At 34.4% G+C, this 22,141-nt stretch overlaps 4 protein-coding genes and 1 pseudogene across 5 annotated transcripts in view; 3 read left to right on the top strand and 2 right to left on the bottom strand.

Annotated features, from left to right (window-relative positions):
- Positions 1 to 53: 53 nt before the first annotated feature.
- On the top strand, positions 54 to 2,951 carry LOC108206207 (nudix hydrolase 8). The gene is made up of 9 exons (XM_017376429.2): positions 54 to 492; positions 820 to 1,082; positions 1,212 to 1,277; positions 1,368 to 1,505; positions 1,679 to 1,756; positions 1,841 to 1,891; positions 1,985 to 2,019; positions 2,276 to 2,384; positions 2,493 to 2,951. Exons 1-9 carry the CDS (start codon positions 393 to 395, stop codon positions 2,703 to 2,705), a joined length of 1,053 nt encoding a protein of 350 aa, XP_017231918.1. The 5' UTR covers positions 54 to 392; the 3' UTR covers positions 2,706 to 2,951.
- Positions 2,952 to 3,598: 647 nt separating this feature from the next.
- Positions 3,599 to 6,964, top strand: LOC108205690 (deSI-like protein At4g17486). 2 transcript variants are annotated; one of them, XM_064086490.1, is made up of 5 exons: positions 3,599 to 3,681; positions 4,105 to 4,362; positions 5,243 to 5,530; positions 5,832 to 5,918; positions 6,662 to 6,964. In XM_064086490.1, the coding sequence occupies exons 2-5, from the start codon at positions 4,212 to 4,214 to the stop codon at positions 6,802 to 6,804; spliced, it is 669 nt and encodes a 222-aa protein (XP_063942560.1). In that variant the 5' UTR covers positions 3,599 to 3,681; positions 4,105 to 4,211; the 3' UTR covers positions 6,805 to 6,964. The 2 variants fall into 2 exon arrangements, with proteins under 2 accessions (XP_063942560.1, XP_017231197.1); XM_017375708.2 differs by having other exon boundaries at positions 6,656 to 6,964.
- A 452-nt stretch (positions 6,965 to 7,416) lies between these two features.
- Positions 7,417 to 10,186, bottom strand: LOC108208541 (homeobox-leucine zipper protein HAT4). Its single transcript, XM_017379073.2, has 4 exons — positions 9,994 to 10,186; positions 9,606 to 9,907; positions 8,717 to 8,796; positions 7,417 to 7,723 (listed from the first exon to the last, which is right to left on the bottom strand). Exons 1-4 carry the CDS (start codon positions 10,184 to 10,186, stop codon positions 7,417 to 7,419), a joined length of 882 nt encoding a protein of 293 aa, XP_017234562.1.
- A 4,269-nt stretch (positions 10,187 to 14,455) lies between these two features.
- On the bottom strand, positions 14,456 to 17,210 carry LOC108207112 (homeobox-leucine zipper protein HAT4-like; annotated as a pseudogene).
- The window catches only part of LOC108209999 (transcription factor KUA1), a 91,955-nt gene continuing 84,784 nt past the window's right edge, over positions 14,971 to 22,141 (top strand). Inside the window, exon 1 of the mRNA XM_064086489.1 lies at positions 14,971 to 14,975. The gene's annotated coding sequence lies outside the window, so the exon portion shown is untranslated. The remainder of the gene's footprint in view (positions 14,976 to 22,141) is intronic.

The raw sequence follows: 22,141 nt of genomic DNA, 5'->3' as shown, positions 1-22,141 counted from the left end.
GCTTGACTGAACAAGTAATCTAAAAACAAGGACATGGCACTAACTCACATTTTGATAGGGTATCACTTCTCAGCCAGATATAAGGAAATCACATGCTATTATGCTGTCCACGCATTCTCCCTTCTTTTAATCAAAAACCCACTAGATATTTTATATGTGTAACTGCACAAGGTGTTACTAGTATATTGTTTTGTCCCACCAATGCATCATAATATAACACTCATATTAATCCAACACTGCAACTCCCCACATATACCCACTAATATTATCTTGTTTTCTTCATAATTGATACTTAATTATAAGTATCTTTGTACTAAACCACTTCTTAATCTTTAAGTTTAGATGTTTATGTAGCTCTGAGGCTTATGTTTGATTCTTGAGAGGTTTTGAAAATGGAGTTGAAACTGTGTGTTTCCAAGTCTTTATCCAGGCCCTTCTGCAACTCCAGTCACATAGTTGGTCGAAAAGCCCCACAACTCTGTTCCTGCAAAGGTAAATTTTCTACTCTTTTGGAGAAAAGCTCATTATCTATTATTACGTGCTCTCGAAGGTCGCTCTGATACCATGTTAAGTTACTCAATCTCGAGGATCGCTCTGATACCATGTTAAGTTACCCGGTCTCGAGGATGACTTAATTGGATCATATGTGGTTAACATGATCATCTATTAGTTTTGAATTTGATTTTGCTTGTGTGATATATTGATCTATCTTTCTCTGTTGTTTGTGTAATTATGTTCTACCTTAATAATGTTGGAGAATTGCTGATTTGCTTCTGCCTTGTCTTTGCTGCTTTCGTTTTCTTGGTTTGTTATTGTTAGGTAACTTTACAAAGGCTTCTTACCTAAGCACTTCAGGGAATGGTATGAGTTTAGTTGCGAAAGAGAGAGTAATGGTGGACACTTATTCGTTCCGGATGAATGGAAATAATGGTGCAAGCCCAAATATATATTTTAGTAAAAGGGTACTCGACTATTTGGATGATGAGTATGGTGGAGTTGTAATTAATCCAGAAAATTTACCATCTAATCCTAGTGTTTTTGCTTCTGTTCTCCGTTCATCTCTTTCGCGTTGGATGTTGATGGTAATTTCAATATTTTGTTTTATAAGTACATTCGGTCTATAGGCTACACAATGAACTGGATTACTGGGAAAATCAGGGAGAAAATTCTTCTGAATTTCTAATCGGGCTAAATGTTTTTTTTAATTTCAGGGTAAGAAAGGAGTTTGGCTGAAGCTCCCACTAGAAAAATCCGAGCTTGTTCCCATAGCAGTAAAGGTAAAAAAACAGATTATGATTTTCAATGTAAGGCCTTTAGCTACTCTGTAGGTGCAGTAATTCAAGTTTTGGACTGTGGCTGTTTTTTAGGAAGGGTTTCAGTACCATCATGCCGAAAGAAGATATCTCATGATGACTTACTGGATTCCGGAAGGACCTTGCATGCTTCCTGATAATGCTTCTCATCAAGTTGGAGTTGGGAGTTTTGTGATTAATGAAAACAATGAGGTAAACTGTGATACTAATTTTCTGCCGGTAAAGGACATTTGGTTTCTTTAGTCATGGCTGCTTCAAATTACAGTCTGCATAGTGAATTCCTTTTACCCCTTGTATTCTGCTTATCAAGTCTAAAAACCCGAAAAATTCTAATAAATTTCTGGGTACATATATTACCATTGCAGGTGCTTGTAGTGCAAGAGAAACACACAGCACCAGCACTTACTGGCCTGTGGAAACTACCTACTGGTTTCATTCAAGAGGTTTGTTTCTTTAATATTTGAACTTCAATATCTGCCAGGTGCATTTATTATCTTGTTTTATTTTCATTTCTTTATTATCTTCAGTCAGAGGAGATATTTACCGGAGCTGTAAGAGAAGTAAAGGAGGAAACTGGTGTAAGGACTTCGTACATTGTTCCCTTAAATATATACCAGCTCCGTCTTGTAGTGTGCATTCACGAGCTTTTTCTTGTCTTTTATATTTTGCAGATCGATACTGAATTCATAGAAGTCGTTGCTTTCAGGTACAGAAAGATTTCTGCTTCTTCAGAAGTCATATTAATAACACACTATCTTGCTAAACTCTACCTTCTCAAGCCTAAGAAATTTTTACTGGATTAAAACTGCTGCTTAAAATAACTGACAAGAACGTCGTAGATTGATCAGATGTCATTGCCTGCCCTGATTTCCACTTTGGTGCTATTCTTATGCAGAGTGTTTACTTTTCACTTCTCCTAACTTATAATTAAACTTTTAATAAATATTGAAATGTAATTGCAGACATGCTCAAAATGTGGCCTTCCAAAAGTCAGATTTATTCTTTGTCTGCATGCTGAGACCACTGTCAAATCAAATCATGATTGATGATATTGAAGTTCAAGCAGCCAAGGTAACACAATTTGACTCGATGATAATACATTAATCAGTTTTCTAGATAATAGCCAGAAAGATGCTCAATTAAAGACGGACATTTGTTTTCTTAATATCATTTTCACAGTGGATGCCATTAGATGAGTTCACAGAGCAACCACTTATCCAGAGTGACAACATGTTCAAAAAGATCATCGACATCTGCATTGCACGTCTAGGGAAGAAATACTGTGGACTTAACGTTCATCCAGTAGTTTCTAAATTCGATGGAAAGCTCTCTTCATTGTACTACAACATAGTCGATGCTCCAGATTCCAATTGTCAGACCACATCACTCTGAAAATGCCTAGATGTGTCTCAGATCAAATGTGCTTTCGTGCCGAAACACCACCACTGTTTCCAGAAACTTTGCTAGAACTCCTTATGAGCAATGCAAGAAATCCTCATGCCACAATTCATGTGTATAGTCTATTAGTCTTCCAAGTCTTGTATTGACAGAGATCTTATAAGTGTACATCCTAATCACCTTTACTTTAGAAAGTTGTTATGAACTAACTTAGATTAACTCATTGATCTGTTGAACATAGTTTTGGTTTTGTGTTCTAAACTGGAAACAAATGTAAACAAAGATAACTAATCAGACACAACTGTTCTACTTTCTAAAGTAGTAGTCTGAGTAGAGGTATCTATTTTCTAAAATAGTGGTCTTGGACTCCTAAAAAGATTATAAAATTGTTCTTTATAATTATTATGATAAAATAAATGGTATCCATAAAAAAAAATATGATATATTTTTGTTTAATTGAATCTATTATTAAATCAAACCATTTTGATATCTTTAAGTGAATCTTTCTATATTACGAATCAAAATATACATACTTACAAAATTAAGTATTTAAAAAATCGTGATGTGTATTAATCCCGAAAAGAAGCATTCATTTCGATTTATGTCATTCGACTTGAAATTTTTTCAAATATACTGACAAGTTATATTATAAAATATAAAAAATACAAATTGATCAACTAATAATTTAGTGGAGTGTAAACCCTTTTTTTAACAATTCATTTTTCGAATAAATTTGATTTTCATTCTTCTTATAATTAAAAATGAAACTAAAGAAAATTAGCAAAAAAAAAATGAACTAAAAGAAAAAAAAATGAAACTAAAGAATGTGAGGGTCAAACATAGGCTTTGACCACCTAATAAACCAAACAAAAATCTAACTACTGTGTAAAACAAAAATATACATACATACAATAATTCCCTCTGTCTCTCTTCTGACACCAAAGCATTCCAGAATTGAACTCAATTATATGTAAGCTCTCTCTCTTTCTCTCAAACTCTAAAAATACACTACATATTATACATACAAATTTCTGTATCTTCACTTCTTGAGCTTCAATTCATTTTTTCAATATCATGTTATGCTGCTAGGGTTTTACTCGGATCTACTTCAATTCTCATTAAAGTTTAAATCTTTACAGTTTTTATCCCCATTTAAGTTGATTTTAGGCCTTGTATAGTGTTAAATTTTGTGAAGTTTTGATTTTTATTGATGGGTTTTGTTTAATTGCATTTGTTTAGGGTTTATTAAGTGGTTTTAGTTGATATTAGCTTGAATTAGAGAAATTTGTGTTTAATTATGAGAACTTATGTGTATTTGTATCGAATGGACTTCAATTTGTGTTGGGTTGTTGCAAAGTTTTGATTCTTATTTTCTTTTCGTGTTTAATTGCAGTTGGTCGGGGGGATTAAGGAGTGGGTTTAATAGATTTTGAGGTTGTATTTGTGTGAAGGATATTGTTATTGAGAGTTGGGGGAAGGGTGTGTGTGTGTGTGTACACTATGCGTTTGTTTCCGTCCAGCTCGTCTAGGGAGCAGAAGCAGAATGGAGGAAGCAATCGTGCTCCTTTGTATCTTAATGTATATGATCTTACTCCGATTAACAATTACCTTTATTGGGTCGGCCTTGGAATTTTCCACTCTGGTATCGAAGGTACACATTTTGCTAGAGTTTTGGTCTATAGTTCTTATGTAAAGATTGAATCAAGTTGATGTATTCGTGCTTTTCTTTTTACTGTATTTTGATTACCAGTATAATTGGAATAACTAAGTATGTAAGTGATTTGCAGAGTTAAAGATTTCATTTTGTACTTGATTAATGATTATGTATACACTGAAAAGTATTATGCTTATATAAACTTTTAGGAAGATGTATGTATAAAAATTTAGAATTTAAGATAAGGGCCATTACATGTAGACTAATATGGGGAAGTTGGAAATTGGCAAAAAAAATTAAATATGGAAGTTGGTGCTTAGTAATCTTGTTCATATTTCTGGCAAACCTTAATTCAGGATATGCATCAAATAGTTACTTTTTTTTATATAATTGTAAAGCTTACATAAGTTGTTGTGACTCGTGAATACAGATACTCTCTATCTTTCATATTTATATTACTTAGGTAATATAAATATGAAAGATAGAGAGTATCTGTATAAGTTGTTACTGAGAAGGCTTACTAACGTTACCTTGGGATTGACTTATAGTGGAGATGCGAAATATGTGTATATTTGAAAAATCAGACAAGAATTAAGTGCAGTCATACTATGGTTTTGGGGGATAAAATTAGTGTCCACTTTTCACTGCAACCTTAACCAGAGAATACATGATGTACTGTATTTATTTTTTTCTGCTGAATTTGGCTCTTGTATCATGCCTCTTCTTCCTTTGGTATTGAGATCCCTAATGTAAATGTGGTGCAAACCAGTTTTTGTCGGGATTATAAGAACGACAATACCAATCTGACATGGTTCTCTTCCAGATATTAATGCTTGCCTTTTTTGTTGGTGTGATAAATCTTTCATTCAATGAACAGTACATGGTTTAGAGTATGGATTTGGAGCCCATGAATATTCATCTAGCGGGGTGTTTGAGGTAGAACCCAAAAGTTGTCCAGGTTTCATTTTCAGGCGTTCAGTACTTTTGGGCACCACTGATATGTCTCATTCAGAGTTCCGGTCATTTATGGAGAACCTCTCCGGAAAATTTCACGGTGACACATATCATTTGATTGCGAAGAACTGCAACCATTTTACGAACGAAGTGTGTTTGCGTCTCACTGGAAAGGGTATCCCAGGGTGGGTTAATCGGCTTGCCAAATTAGGTGAGTAGAACCTGTGTTCGTTTCCTAAAAGTTAGAATTGATGTATTTTGTATGATGTTTTAAAATTGCTGTCTTTGTGCCTCCTTCGTAAGTGCAGTCCTACTTTGACACATTCTTCTTTCCTTTTTTTTTTTCTTTTTGATAAGTTATAAATTTTTGTATGATGGGATGGGGGAAGGAGGAGATGAGCCTATGACCTTTGTCATTGGGGAGGATTGCCTTTACCACTAGACTCACTAAAAACCCAACCTCCATTTTTTTTCTTACTTCAAACTTGTATAATTAAAGTCGAAAGTTTCAGGTTCTTGTTGCAACTGTCTACTGCCAGAAAGTATTCAGGTCACAGCAGTGCCAGTCAGACATCTGCCTGATCATCAAGTATATTCTGGTTAGTTCTTTTTTCGTATTATAAGTTTGGTATCAAGGTTCATAATTGAGAAGTTGCAAGTTTACTATTAAAATATATGGTGCCCTTGTCATTTTTAGGCTCAAATTTGTTTCTAGGAAAAGTTGTGTATAATTTATTTTGCCAAGTTAGCTTTTACATGGAAGCTGGCATATTTTTGTAAATCCAGATTGTCAATATTGGGGTTCACATTATGAGTCTAGGAGTTAAAGTGGAACAGAATGTTGTCAAAAATAAATTAAAGTAATCCCTTCTCACTTTGCATAAGCCTCTTAGAGGTGGACACGCTACATTGTCCACTGTCCAGTATGAGGTGATAGTATATAGTGCTCAAGTCATCCAACGGAATGACATGTTCATTTCCACGAGATTTATTTATTTATTTATTATTAAAAAGTCAAGAAGGGCGACGGTGGGGTTATATTGAAAAATAGTTCCCGCGAAACAAACTAGAAAGTGATATAAAATATATAATTCATTTAAAACCAGATATTATGGCAAAATAAAGCAAAAGTCTGTGGATATAATCCTTGTGATTATGAGTCAAGACTAACAAAGCTAAATGAAAACACAAAGATTTTGTTTATTCATATTACATCTGTTATGAGATTTGAGGTGAAATGAAACCTTATGATATAGTGGAGTAGACGATAAAATTTAATATCTTGATACATTTTTGGATGTGTGTTAATATCTACTTTTAAATTTTGTTAATCAAGATACAGATGATGCGTCGGATTCTGGTGGATCGTTTTTATCAGTAGAGACTGTAGAGGAGGATTCAGATCACCACCTATTCACTACACCAAATAGTGATATGGCATTTTTGAAAGACAAACCGGTGAGGGTAGCGAAGGAGCTACATTAATTTATATTTTCTTCCATCCAATGTATCTGACTTTCGTTTGGATGCTGCTTGTATCTAATGTATTGTTTACGAGTGTTCTAGTAATAACATATCCATTGTAGTATTCAAGTGCCTAATTGTTGTTTCCTTGTACTATTTGAATGCCAGAAAAGTTGGTCTATCCCGCAGTCTTGTAAAATAACCATTTTTGTAGCTGTGTTCGAGTATTTAGAAGGGACAAAGTTATATTGTGAATGTTAAATGATGTTCAATGAAGCTGCTGTTAAAATTCACCTGCATTACAAGGCAGAAAAGATAAACAAGAAAAACACTTATAAGGTCTGATCAGCTACTTCCGAATCAGATATGAAGTTCCCACAAGTGGAATAAAAGCACCAAATATTCACTAACAACATGCACTGAAGGTGACTAGAAAGTAGAAATTAAGAAAGGAACTACAATTTGGTGAATTAGAGAGACGTTCTAAACATGACACTGATAGCTAACGTTCTACAAGTTCATATTCATATTACACCATGTTGACAACATTGTTCATCGAACAATTCAGCGTCGACATAGATGATAGAAGTAAAGAGAAAAGAGTCTGAGTCATTTGATTTTTTACGTTTGAGGCTAATCAACGTTTGGTGCACAAGTTGAAATGGAGGCGATGGTGGTAGTACTCATAGCATGGACCTGAGGAGTCTCAGAACGTGTCGATGATGGACACACTGAGAAGGTCGGGGCTGATGAGGGCTCAGAGAGATGCTCACAAGAAGGACATATGGTGAGGGTGGTGGGAGGGATGGAGACCTGGGGAGACAGTTTGAATGTCCTCAATTCTTGCACCTCTTTTTTCAGCTTCGCGTTTTCTTCTGTTAGAGCGCGGAAATATGTCTTCAGGAACTCATAGTCAATCTCTGTTTGCTTCAACTTGGTTCTGCACATACAAAAAAATTATATACAATTCATTTATAACTAATCTGCCTAGCAAAAAACAAAGCAATATTTTACCAAGTACTGTTTCTTCCAAATAAGAATTTTGAAATAGTCAGGACTAAAACAATACACGGCCAAGTATTGGAGGTCAGCCGGGGCTCAAAATCAAATATTTACCAAATTTTAACTAAAAATCATGACTTGTAGAAAATTTTATCTTGATTTTCCAGGGTTGCTGAAACCCGCCCCGCCCTAGTCCAATACGAGGTACCTCTCCATTTGGTAACCCTTTATTGTGCAACAAAGAAACAAGTGTGGTGCAGCTGGTGCTTCATGTATTTAGTCCTTTTTAAGATCAGAAAAAGGTAAAAATAATAAAAATAAAATTTTTAATTTGTCCACACTGCAGAGATCTTAGTTCTCAAGCATAATAGAGTCAATAAATTGTAAGAATACCTATAATGAATCAGTTTTCCCCTATGTACAGAAATCAAATTAAAGCATTTTTCAACCGAAGAATATAAATTTATAGATTTTACGTATCAAACATTCTGTAGAAGAACAATTCATAATTTCATTATTATTATAATTCTTGTCGTTATCGATCGAGTAAGTCATATCCAAACATGAAAAAAGGGGCTATTAACGTCACGAACGTATACTTTTGACATAACAAGAAGCTATAGTCAACCGTGAAAAGCAATTTTATAAGTTACAATCCCTCATCGCGTTCATGACTACATGCTCTCTTACGACAATATACTATATGCGACAAGAAAAATCACACAAGAATTGTCACCCCAATACATGAAAGGTGAAGCATAGGATTCTTTATGCCAAAAGATAATGTTCTCCCATTTTTTGCATAATTACTTTAGCAATGTACAACATAATTATGATAAATGAATATCCAATAAACGAATAATATCATCAAATAATTCAAATACTTTTTTAATTTCAACATAACAAAGAATAATACAAAGAACCATCTTACCTTGCCCTCCGATTCTGAAACCATACCTCCACTTGTCGATGTTTCAAACCCAGTCTTTTCGCCAAAGCAGTCTTTTGGTTCTGCAGACAGTCAAAACAAAATAATAAAATTTCTCTAGGTAAAATTTGTAACTGTCAATTAAATTTAACAGGTTGATCCCTACTATAATCCATTTTCAGTAATTAAATGGTCTTTTCGAATTAGAGAAGTTATTCAATATTATCTAGTCGATGCTACCGAATTTTTGTTATTTTCTTTTTGTCATTTTATATTCTTATGTTTTCCAAGGGTTGCTACCCTCTTTCGGATACTTTGTCAGCAAATAAATTTAATTGCTCCATTTCCAAATAGCCAAATGCCTCTTAATTTAATGGTTCAACTCGCTCTCTTTAGAGGAGATCGCTCGTTCACATTTTGTCAATTCGATATGAGTGTGTGGGTGCGTAAGTATAAAAACACATTCACTAAGGTTGTGTTCACTTCATGGAATGGAATGAGGAGAGAATGGAATGAAAATATATGGACAAGTTTTATGGATATAGAAAAAAGGATGATGCAATAATGATAAAATTTGAGTGAGTTATAACTTTTCATGAAGAAGATGATAGGAAAAGATGATGAACAAATGGAATCAACATTCCTTTCAATACATGTGGGTTAGATTTTTAGTTAAAATAGTTAGAATGGAATTAGTGAAGGAATGGAAATTATAAATAAATTCACTAAATCACTCACAATTTATAATACAAATTTCATTCCATTCTCCCCTCATTCCATTCCACCCAAGTGAACACAGCCTAAATGGTGTACCAAATGATCATTTGCTAAATGGTTTAATTAAAATCAAACAAGTGTGACAAATCAAGTACAATGCGAAGTGACAACTTACATGGCTGAGAGTATTGTGTTCTCTGAAGCTCGCCTCAAGAATAGCAGTCTGGTCTATCGAAAGCCTCAATTTCTTCCTAGAATTATCGCCATCTTCTTGGTCAATGGAAAATTCTGTAACATTTTCACCATTGGCACCCTCTCGAATTAGACTCCTTTTATTTCCGCACAAACTTGATGGTGTGCTGTTGGGCGACAACACACGATCAGCTTCGTCTCCCATGTCAGCTGTTGGTAACCCGTTCAGGTCTATTCCTGTTAACGAGTATCTTCGGTCCTCTCTGCATGTCTCCATTTTCGGACCTATATATTCATAGATAAGTCAAACGAGACCGTTATTTTACGATGATATGCAGTGACTATTGAGAATAAAAAGAATGTGAAAGCACCTGAGTGAGATTTCTGAGTGTTGTTTTCGGGGACAAGATTGGGGGTTGCAGAAGGCACGAGATCATTCAGCTCCAGTGGTGATGAAACATGAGCCGTCTGATTGTTATTGTTTGTAAGTTTGTGGTTGTGATTGAAAGAGCCCGGAAAGCTCAAGCTCAGACTCAAACCCAACTCATCTCTTTGTTGCACCATTATGCTTCAGATGTGTGTGTGTGAGAGAGGGAGAGAGGTGGCAATGTGTTAGGGGGTGGGTGTGGCCCGTGCGGGTGTCAAAGGAGCCCCTACACAATTCATAATTTCATTTTTATTATACTTGTCGTTATCGATGGAGTAAATATATATCCAAATATGAAAAGGGATTATCACCGTCATAAACATATACTTTCTTGAGATACTGACATAATAAACAAATTATAGTCCAACTGTGAAAAGCATATTTTATACGTTACATTATACGTTACAATCCATAATCGTTCTCAACTACCTACGTACTTACGACAATATCCTACATGCGACAAGAATAATCACACGAGAATTGTCACCCCGGCACATGAAATGTGAAGCATAGGATTCTTTCATGCCAAAATATAACGTTTTCCCATTTTTTTTTTAACTAATTAGCAATGTATAACGTAATTTTGATAAAGAAATAATCTAGTCTAACGATCTAATTATTTTTTAAAATTTCAATATAATAAAGATAATGTATATTTAATCTTGATAAATGAATAAAAATCTCTGAAATAATAACTACTTTCCTTGTCATCCTGTTGTGAAACCATAACTCCACTTGTCCATGTTTCAAACCAAGACTTGCTTGCTTATGCAAACAAATCCAAATCCAACCTAGTATTTAAATTTTTTCCAGTCCCGTCCCAACAGATCGATGAACAGAACATCAAGATTCTCAAAGAAGTTATCTCTCCGACTCTTATCTCACACGTGCGCATGCATTCGGGCATATATCGAAAGATTCAAAAATGAAGCTTAAGATTGTGGGAAATAAGGAGAGCATATCATATATATGATATATGGTCCAAGAAGCATATGATCATATCCTTCAAGATTCTGGATTGCACTTTATATATATCATATGTATACTTGTATAGTCCATATCTTATCTATTCTTTATTAGTTATAGCATCATGAAACATCCCCACTAAATTAGTTAAAGCCTCCTTTTTCTAAAATATGAGCGAACTTAGAGAAAAGTTGTATGGAGACTGATTTTTATGGAGGTTTTAGAGACTTAGTCACATCCATTCATTTCTTACCCATCCAAGGGCTTGCAGATATTTGTCCTGCACATTCGTTTTCTCTCTTTATCATGTCCTGCACTTCTAAATCGGTGAACAACAAGCAGGAATTCTAAATCCTGCATAACATAAAATAATAATTCCATAATATTGGTGTTCAATCACCGAAAGCCTAACAAATAAAAATAATGATTACATACAAAATAAAGATGTAGTTAGACATTGCTATGATTGGCACTGAACTCATTGTCATTGTTCTGCAACGAATTGAATTTGTTGCAAGACAAAATAACACTTAAATATATCACAAATATGCGGAACAAATTATTAATGAAATGCATGACAAAAATAGTGTAAATTATAAAGATAGTTTTGAATTAAAACTGAAACAAGAAATGCATAACAAGAATATTAATAATACATTACTAGAAACGCAGGATAAGAATAATGTAAATTATTAATATTACATTACTAGAAATGCAAGACAAGAAATGTAGGACAAATTTTTTTTAATCATGTCCATTAATTGTCATATTATTTTAACGGTAGATCTTGTAGTCTCTAAAGGCCTCCAAAGTTTTTGGTCTCCATTGAGCCCAACTTGAGCAACTTATTCAATCATTATCAGTGTTCTGAAAAGCGCATTAAGCGGCTGCCTAAGCGGAATCAGCTCTAAAACGCTTCGATTTTGTACTAAGCGGGTTATTAAGCATTTTTGAAAATTAAGCGGACTATTAAGCGGATTAAGCGGTCGTTAAGCGGTAATTAAGCAGTCAAAATGATGTCGACTTGTCAATTTTTTAATTTTAAAATATTAATTTTTTTATAATATAACTATAATTATATCAAAAAAATTTAAACATATATATATTTCATCAAAATATTATAACTTTAAATTCTTACCACAACATAATTTTATTTTTAAATATATTAATATTATAACTAAATATTTAATTATATATTATTAATCCGTTTATGGACCCGCTTAAAATTCCGCTTAAGCGTCTGCTTTACCGCTTAAGCGCTAGAAGGTCCTTCCGTCGCTTAGAACCGATTTGCACATTCCACAACATTGATTATTAGGATATCGAATCTTAATTTAGATATAGTGTGAGAGTTTGTTAAGTTTTCTTTAAAAATACCGATAAAAAGTTTATATGGCTTGAAATTTTAGATAAATTGATTTCTAACAAATTTAATATAAGTTTTAGTATTAAGTTCAATTTCTTTTGCTTATCAAGAAAAAAGAAGTTCTTTTTTCTTAAATAAGTACAAATTACCATTTATCAAGATATCTATGATCTTTTGAACACATAATTTGTCTTATATCTTTATATCTTTAATTAGAATCTCACAATCAAATTTATTTATATATATATATATATATATATATATATATATATATATTTAATTAGACACTTAAACCACCTCAAGCTCTAATTAAGTTCTTCCAAAGTGAGCTTGTAGCTATGTTTCAGAAGTGGAGATCCAAATGATCAACATATATGATCGAAGAAAGAATAGCACAAGTGGGCCGGGTACTTCAAGTGTTGTTGGTCGCAAATGAATTGAGCTCTTCTCTTGAAAAATTCCACTCATTGTCGAAAATTTAGTTCAGATAAAACAAATTTGCTTATAAAAATTCTAATCAATTTGAGTTTTATTCAAATTATTCATAAAGAATCAAATTTGACCCACTCAATAAACTCGAACTAGGTTCGTTAAGACATAATATATATATACACACATACATATACAAACACATATACATATGCGCGTGCGCATACATATATATAAATTTTTGCTTTTTTTATTTTATTTTTTCTTGCATTTGTTAATATTATATTGTAACTCATTGTGCATCATTTTTGAAAGCGAAAAATATTGAAGGAGCCAGAGATAAAAAAGTTAAAGATTTGAAATTATCCAAGAACAACTCAAATCCAATTCATTTATTAGTAAACTCTAGTTCAACTAATAAAATAAAACAATAATAATAATAAAGCTGGCGAGTTGTTATGAGAGTCGACCTACCCTAACCTATCATCTATCCTCCACCGGCGGCCGCCACCCCTATCTCTCCCGATCTATCCTTCCCCCTCCCCTTCATTCCTCTTCAAGCCTCCTTTCCCCTTACTTCTCTAATCAACCTCCCTCCCCTGCCCAGCGCCCCGCCCTCCCTCCGCCCTCTACTTATCTTCTAATTCAATAAAATCGAGTGTTGCTTAAACCTCGAAGATTTCAATCGAGTTTTATTCTCGGATCTGTTTCGGATTTGAGCTTGGGCTTGATTGTTTTATGAATAAATCAGATCTTTTGAAATTAAAGGTCCGATTGTGTTTTCCCGTCTCGTCTTTTGACGTGTGTTGATTTAGTACCCAATTTTTGGTTGATTCTGCGTTGTTATATTTGTGGTTGTTATGTCTTTCTGTGTTATCAATGAAAATATTTGGGATGGAGTTTTGGGAGATCTGGATTATCGCATCATTAATACTTTCGGCATGTCTATAGCTGGCTCCCGGCATGTAGATAGCTGGGGTATGCTTGGAACGGTGGCGATCGCATGTGCTCACCTTTCACAAATTATAGTTCATTATTCGAGGACTCTTGTTCCTCATTGCTTAATTTTTACAACTGAGTCTCCTGAACACCGCAACAGCCATGGAACTATTGTGAAGGTCAATTGTGAAGCTACCATTTTCGGGATTGATGTAGGCTGGATTACTCGAGAAGCCTTTGTATTCATTTTCAGTTTCAAAAATCCTTGGACTCTGTGTGTTAAGCAGTCTGGAAACAATGCGGCTATTTGTTTAGCTCGTTTATTGTTTATCAATCTGATTGCATTGTCAGTTGGGGACTTGTCCCGACTACACTTGTTTTAATTTAATGGAATAAATTTGCATTTTGTCAAAAAAAAAATATTCGATAAGTTAATTACGAAACTAGATTTCAAAAGAAAATTGCAACACAAAAAACCGGCTCCGCTCGATTCATTTACGTTCATAACAATATGATACTAAATGTTGAAATTTTCGCTAACAATATGTACTAGATGACTAGAAACTAAGAAAGGAACTACAATTTGGTGGATTAGAGAGACATTCTAAACATATGATACTGATAGCTAAAGTTCTACAACTTCATATTCATAATAATACACCATGTTGACAACATTGTCCATAGAACAGTTCAGCGTCGACATATATGATAGAAGTAACAAGAAAAGAGTCCGAGCCGTTTGACTTTAACGTTTGAGGCTAATCAACATTTGGTGCACAAGTTGAAATGGAGTCGATGGTTGAAGCACTCATAGCATGGACCTGAGGCTGCTTAGAATGTGTCGATGATGGACACACAGACAAGGTCGGGGCTGATGAGGATTTAGAAAAATGCTCACATGAAGGACATATGGTGAGGGTGGTGGGAGGGATGGAGAACTGTGGAGACAGTTTGAATGCCCTCAATTCTTGAACCTCTTTTTTCAGCTTCGCGTTTTCTTCTGTTAGAGCATGGAAATATCTCTTCAGGAACTCACAGTCAATCTCTGTTTGCTTCAACTTGGTTCTGCACATACCAAAAAATTATAAACAGTTACTCCCTCTGTCCCATTTAATTGTATACGTTTCTTTTCAACTGTTCGACACGCATTTCAATGCTCTTATAAAATATAGTTCCGTAACTTATTTTTGAGATTTTTTTTTTCTGAATAAAGATATAACATCCAAACTTCAATTCAGAAAAAAAAAAATTTAAAATAAATTACATAACTACACTTCACAAGAGTATTAAAGTCCGTGCCGCGTCCCCGTCCCCCAATGTATACAATTCAGGGGGACGGAGGGAGTAAGTTATAACTGATCTGCCTAGTAGAAAACAAAACAATATTTTACCAAGAACTGTTCCTTCCAAAGATCAGTAGTCAGTATTAAATAAAAAATTTGAAATAGTGGGGACTAAAACAATACACAACTAAGTTTTGGAGGTCAGCCGGGGCATAGAATCAAATATTTACCAAATATTAAATCATGACTTATAGAAAATTTTATATTGATTTTCGAGGGTTGCTGCAACGGGCCCCGCCCCAGTCCCAGTTGAGGTACCTCTCCATTTGGTAACCCTTTATTGTGCAAAAAAGAAACAAGTGTGGTGCTTCAGGTATTTAGTCCCTTTTGAGATCGAAAAAAGTAAAAAAAAAAAATAGTAAATAAAAAATAATTTGTCCACACCGTAGATATCTCATATCTCATGCATAATGGAGTTAATAAATTGTAAGTATACGTATAATGAATTAGTTTTCCCCTACGTACAGAAATCAAATTAAAGCATATTGCAACCGAACAATATAAATTTGTAGAGTTTATGTACAAAACATTCTGCTATAATTCTTGTCGTTATTAATCGAGTAAGTCAATACATATCCAAATACAAAAAGGGCTATTAACATCACGAGCGTATACTTTCTTGAATACTGACATAACAAGATATTATAGTCCAACCGTGAAAAGCGGATTCTATACGTTACAATCCCTCATCGTTCATGATTACCTGCTCTCTTACGACAATATCCTATGTGCAACAAGAAAAACCACACGAGAATTGTCACCCCAACACATGAAAGGTGAAGTATATGATTCTTTCATGCATGCCAAAAGATAATGTTCCCTTATTTTTTTTAATAATTTATTTAGCAATGTACAACATAATAATGATAAATAAATATCCAATAAACGAATAATCTCGTCAAATGATCCGATTACCTTTTCTAATTTCAATATAGCATAGATAATTTATTTTTAATCTCGAAAAGAAATGTCCCAAGAGTAATAACTACTATACCCACTAGAATTATACAAAGAACTATCTTACCTTGCCCTCCGATTCTGAAACCATACCTCCACTTGTCGATGTTTTAAACCCAATCTTTTCGCCAAAGCAGTCTTTTGGTTCTGCGGACAAAAACAATTCCAGTCTCTTTAGTCTTGTTTTTAAAACAAAATAATGGAATTTCTCTAGGTAAAATTTGTTATAACTGTCAATTAAGTTTTACAGGTTGATCCCTGTTATAGTCCATTTTCAGTAATTAAATGGTCATTCCCAATTATAGAAGTTATTCATTACTATTTATTCAATGCTGCCGAATATTTTGTTATTTTCTTTTTTTTTTTAATTTGTATTCTTATGCTTTCCAAGGGTTGCTACCCTCTTTTAGATACTCTGTCAGCAAAGAAATTTAGATTTTTTATATGCCTCTTGGTTTAATGGTTCAACTCGCTCTCTTTAGAGGAGATCGGTAGTTCAAATTTTGTCGACAGATATGAGTGTGTGGGTGTATAATTATCGCCATCTTCTTGGTCAGAATTATCGCCTCAATTTCTTCCTAGAATTATCGCCATCTTCTTGGTCAGTGGAACATTCTGTAACATTTTCACCACCGGCTCCCTCTCGAATTAGACTCCTTTTGTTTCCGCTCAAACTTGATTGTGTTCTGTTGGGCGACAGCACACGATCAGCTTCGTCTCCTATGTCAGCTGCTGGTAACCCGTTCAGGTCTATTCCTGTCAACGAGCATCTTTGGTCCACTTCAAGGTCTATTCCTGTCAATGAGCATCTTCGGTCCACTCTGCACGTCTCCATGTTGGGGCCTATATATTCATAGATGAGTCAAACGAGACAATTAATTCACGACGTGATAAAGATATGCAGTGACATTGAGAAAAAAAAAGAATGTGAAAGAACCTGATGAGTGAGATTTCTGAGTGGTGTTTTCGGGGAGAGGATTGGAGGTTGCAGAAGGCACGAGATTAAGCTCCAGTGGTGATGAAACATGAGCGGTCTGATTATTATTGTTTGTAAGTTTGTGGTGATGATTGGAAGAGCCCGGAAAGCTCAAGCTCAGACTCAAACCCCACTTATCCCTTTGTTGCACCATTATGCTTCAGATGTGTGTGTGTGTGAGAGAGAGAGAGGGGGTGGGGAGAGAGAGAGAGAGAGATAGAGATAGAGAGGGAGAGTTAGGGGGTTAAAGTCACTTTGGAAGCAGCAGAAGAAGACTAAAATCTCTGTGGATGCGACGAGGGGTGAGTGTGGTCGTGCGGGTGTCAAAGGGGCTCCTAAACTGATTCATAATTTCAGTTTTATTAACTAGTTGAGAAGCCACGCGTTGCGGAGGTCTTATAAAATTATATTAAAGATTCAAAATTAATATTTATAAAATAAAATAAATTTGTCGCAGTTTATAAAAATTATATTAAAGATTCAAAATTAATATTTGTAGATAGAATAAAATAAATTTTATATCATAAACAACCTTTATTTTTTTAACACTGTATAAACAGCTGTCACTCAAAACATATATTGTGGAAGTGTTGCATGAATAATATTTTGTACACAAAGTAAACCATATAAAAATTAACAACAACAAACATGTCCGATGAACAAAACAAATATTATAAAAGAATAATGAACAAAGATATATCAGTAACAATTAATTTATTGATCTTTCCATCCATCAATATCATGTCAAGACTATATTGTTCTCCAGGGTTTGGATTTGTCGACTCTCACATCCAACAAACTCTTACTCTTATCAACCAAATCATCTCTATCATCATTCAAAGCATCTAGCATAATGTAACTCATTATTCTATTAGATGCAGAAGACAAATAAGCTCACAAAAAAGTGTGCTTAAATTTTATGATGTCTGACCTCAATTTATAGGGGTTGATTTGAGAAAAGATCGGCTTATCAAAAATACTTTCTGTTTTTTATATACATCTTTTTCCAAATATCATGATAGTTTCAAATTCTGATTTGATTTTCAAAAATCCTTTTGGTTTTTGATATACAACTTTTCTAAAAATAAGATGATAGTTTCAAATTCTAATATGATTTTGATATTTTGAAAACGATATATCAAAAATATTTTCTGTTTTTGGTATACACATTTTCCAAAAATATGATGGTATTCTGATTTGATTTTGATATTTTGAAAAAGGTAGTCCTGAAACTTTCTTTCAATATATCCGAAACTTGAAAAGACAATTTTTATTTTTGATATTTTTTCATCCAAAAATTTCATAAAATTAGAAAAATAGAACAGAGCTCTTTAAAGGCGCCACCTAAACGCCCCATGCTTCTCCTTTATATAAGTATAGGGTTAAATGGCGTTTTGGTCACTCAACTGGCCGGAAACTTGCAATCGGGTCCCTCATTATACTCTTAAAAATTTTCATTCAGGTCACTGGCCGTTACACTCCGTTAAAAATTTGACGGAAAGCTGACTAAGCGTCGTGACTTGGTATAAATAAATCCACAGTGGCATATATAGTCAGCTGAAATGGCATTTTGGTCACTCAACTGACTACAAACTTGCAATCGGATCATCAAACTCAAAAAACTTTCATTTAGGTCACTTATCTTAATATACGTTAAAATTGAAAAAAGAAAGAATTAAAAGCTATCATGCAACACCTTTTTTTCTCTCTCAATAATTTCGAAACTTATTAATAAATGAAACAAATACACACACATAAAATTAATAGTTTCACCCACAAAAACCCAATCTTTATTTATCTCTTATCGTTTTATATATCTTAAGGCCATTTTGGAAAAAATTCATACTTATAAATCTATTGTCATTTTATAATATCTTTTGGACACTGTGGAAAAATCCATCAAAAATTTAATGAGTTTTTCCAAAATGACCTCAAGATATATACACCGATAAGAGATAAACAAAATTTAAGTTTTTGTGGGTGAAACTATTGATTTTATGTGTGTATTTGTTTCATTTGTTAATAAGTTTTGAAATTTTCAAAAGAGAAAACAAGGTGCTGCAAACTTTTAATTCTTTTTTTTTTCAATTTTGAACGGATATTATGATAAGTGACCTAAATGAAAGTTTTTTGAGTTTGATGACCCGATTGCAAGTTTGTAGTCAGTTGAGTGACCAAATTGCCACTTCAGCTAACTGTACATGCCACAGTGGACTTATTTATGTGCCAAGTCACGACGCTTAGTCAGCTTTTCATCAAATATTTAACGGAGTGTAACGGCCAGTGACCTGACTGAAAATTTTTAGGTGTATAATGATGTGACTGACAGCTTTTTGAGTTCGATGACCCAATTGCAAATTTACGGTCAGTTAAGTGACCAAAACGCCATTTAACCCTATTGATATTGATATTGATGATTGTTGTCGTTATCGATCGAATAAGTAAATATATATCCAAATATGAAAAGGTAATATCAACATTACGAACATATACTTTCTTGAGATATTGACATAACAAACAAATTATAGTCCAACTGTAAAAAGTAGATTTCATACGTTACTTTATACGTTACAATCCCTAATCATTCTCAACTACCTGCACTCTTACGACATATCCTATACGCGGCAAGAATAATCACACGAGAACTATCACCCCCACATATGAAATGTGAAGCATACATAGAATTCTTTCATGCCAAAAAATAATGTTTTCCCATTTTTTTTCATAACTAATTTAGCCATGTACAACATAATTTTGATAAAGAAATAATTTAGTCAAATGATCTAATTAATTTTATAATTTTATCAAAACCAAATCAAACTTGTTATTTAAAAATTTTCCAACCCCATCCCAACAGATCGATGAATAGAACATCAAGATTCTTAAACAAATTATCTCTCCGTCTCTTATCTCACGCGTGCTCATGCATTCGTGCATATTTCGGAAGATTCAGAAATATTGAAGCTTGAGATTGTGGGGAAGAAAAGGAGAGCATATCCTATATTTGATATATGGTCCAAGAAGCATATGATTATGGCCCTGTTTGTAAGTTAGAGGTTTGGGGCAAAATTAGAGGTTTGAGGTGTTTTAGAGGTTTGACCACTAAAATAAGCTAATACTAGTGTTTGGTAGTTAGCGGATTGAAATAGAGGTTTGGATCCAAAAAGCTAATTTTGAAAAAGCTACTTTGAGGAGCTTTTTGGATTAGCGGTTTCGGTTTGCGTCAGAAAAAGCTAATCAATCAACTATTTACCAAACAATTTTACGAGAAACAGCTAATTCAATCCGCTAGTCAAAACATCTAATTGAATCAGCTAGTCAAAACAGCTAATTCGATCCGCTAACAGTTACCCGCTAACCGCTAATTCCCAAACAAGGCCTATGTTAAATATGCCTTGAATCGGTTTTGGGCCTATTTTCTGGGCTTTTTTGTAGCCTGTTTTCTGGGCTTTTCTATAACCCTAGGAGTAGTATATAAACTCTGTAGGTCATACTTTCTGGGTCATAACCTAAAAAAAACGTATGCTGCATCTGTATCCTCAAGATCAATAAAACTTTTCTCTTCTGCCTATTTGTGTTCTTCCTTTACGTTTATTATAATCTTTCTTACTTCCGTTATAACAAACTAGCATCAGAGAGCGAGGTTACGGTCAGAAAGATGTCTGGTGGTATTAACGTGAAGGTCGACAAATTTACTGGGAGGAATAGTTTCAGTTTATGGCAAATCAAGATGCGTGCCTTGTTAAAGCAACAGGGGCTTTGGGCGCTGTTGAACAAGAAATCGAAAGATTCTGAAAGCGCTGAGATGGCCAGTCTCGAAGAAAAGGCACACTCAACAATTTTGTTGTGTCTTGCAGATGATATTATTACTGAAATTGCGAAGGAGGATACCGCGTCTGGTTTGTGGTTAAAGCTTGAAAGTCTCTACATGACAAAGTCTTTAACAAATAAGTTGCTTCTGAAGCAACGTCTGTTTAGTCTGCGGATGCAAGAGGGTATGTCTCTTCGAGATCACTTAGACCAGTTAAACACAATTCTATTAGAATTGCGTAATATTGATGTTAAAGTTGAAGATGAGGATGCTGCTTTAGTTCTGTTAGTTTCTTTACCATTATCATATGAGAATTTTGTGCAATCGTTTATTGTTGGTAAAGATACTATTTCTCTGGAGGAGGTTAGATCTTCTCTTCATTCTAGAGAGTTGCGCCATAAGGCGGCTGGTACAGGTGCAGATATTCAGGTTGTTGGGTTAGTAGCCAGCGGGAGTATCGGACATGGAAAGTCAGGGAAATATAAATCCAAGAAACCAACTCCTAAGGTTTCGAAAGCTAATGTTGTCTGCAATTACTGTAAAGAGAACGGACACTGGAAATCTGATTGTCCCAATAAAAAGAAGCGGCAGGATAAATTGGAGGGTGGTGCTGCAGGTACCGCTGCTATAGCTGATGCTGATTCTGAAGATGATATTGCTCTAGTTGCTGCCAATGACACACATCACTCTGATGTGTGGATTCTTGACTCTGGAGCGTCTTACCATATATGTCCGCGCAGGGAGTGGTTCACAACCTACGAGCAAGTAGATGGTGGAAAAATTTCTATGGCTAACAATTCTGTTTGTGAGACGGTTGGAATAGGCTCGGTTAAACTTCAGACACATGATGGTAATTTCTGCACATTGAATGATGTTAGGCATGTCCCACTTATGACGAAGAATCTAGTATCTTTGAGTATGTCAGACAACAAGGGTTTCAGTTTTAAAGGTGAAGGTGGAGCTCTACATGTCTGCAAGGGTTTTGATGTGGTTCTGAAAGGTGTTAAACATGGTACCTTGTATCTTCTTCAAGGTTCGACGTTATCAGGTTCTGTTGCTATCGCGTCCTCAGAAATTGAAAAGGAAAACATGACCAAGTTGTGGCATATGAGGCTCGGTCATATGAGTGAAAGGGGGATGCAAATTCTGTCAAAGGCTGATCTTCTTTGTGGTCATAAGGTCACGGGTCTTGAGTTTTGTGAGCATTGTGTTTTTGGGAAGTTACATCACAGCAAGTTTCCTAAAGCAATGCACAGAACAAAAGGCACACTTGATTACATCCATTCTGATTGTTGGGGTCCTTCC

This window comes from Daucus carota, chromosome 2, assembly GCF_001625215.2.
Source record: "Daucus carota subsp. sativus chromosome 2, DH1 v3.0, whole genome shotgun sequence".
NCBI lineage: Eukaryota > Viridiplantae > Streptophyta > Magnoliopsida > Apiales > Apiaceae > Daucus > Daucus carota.
The sequence above is the reverse complement of the archived record's forward strand: the minus strand, read 5'-3'. Positions and strand labels throughout refer to the sequence as shown.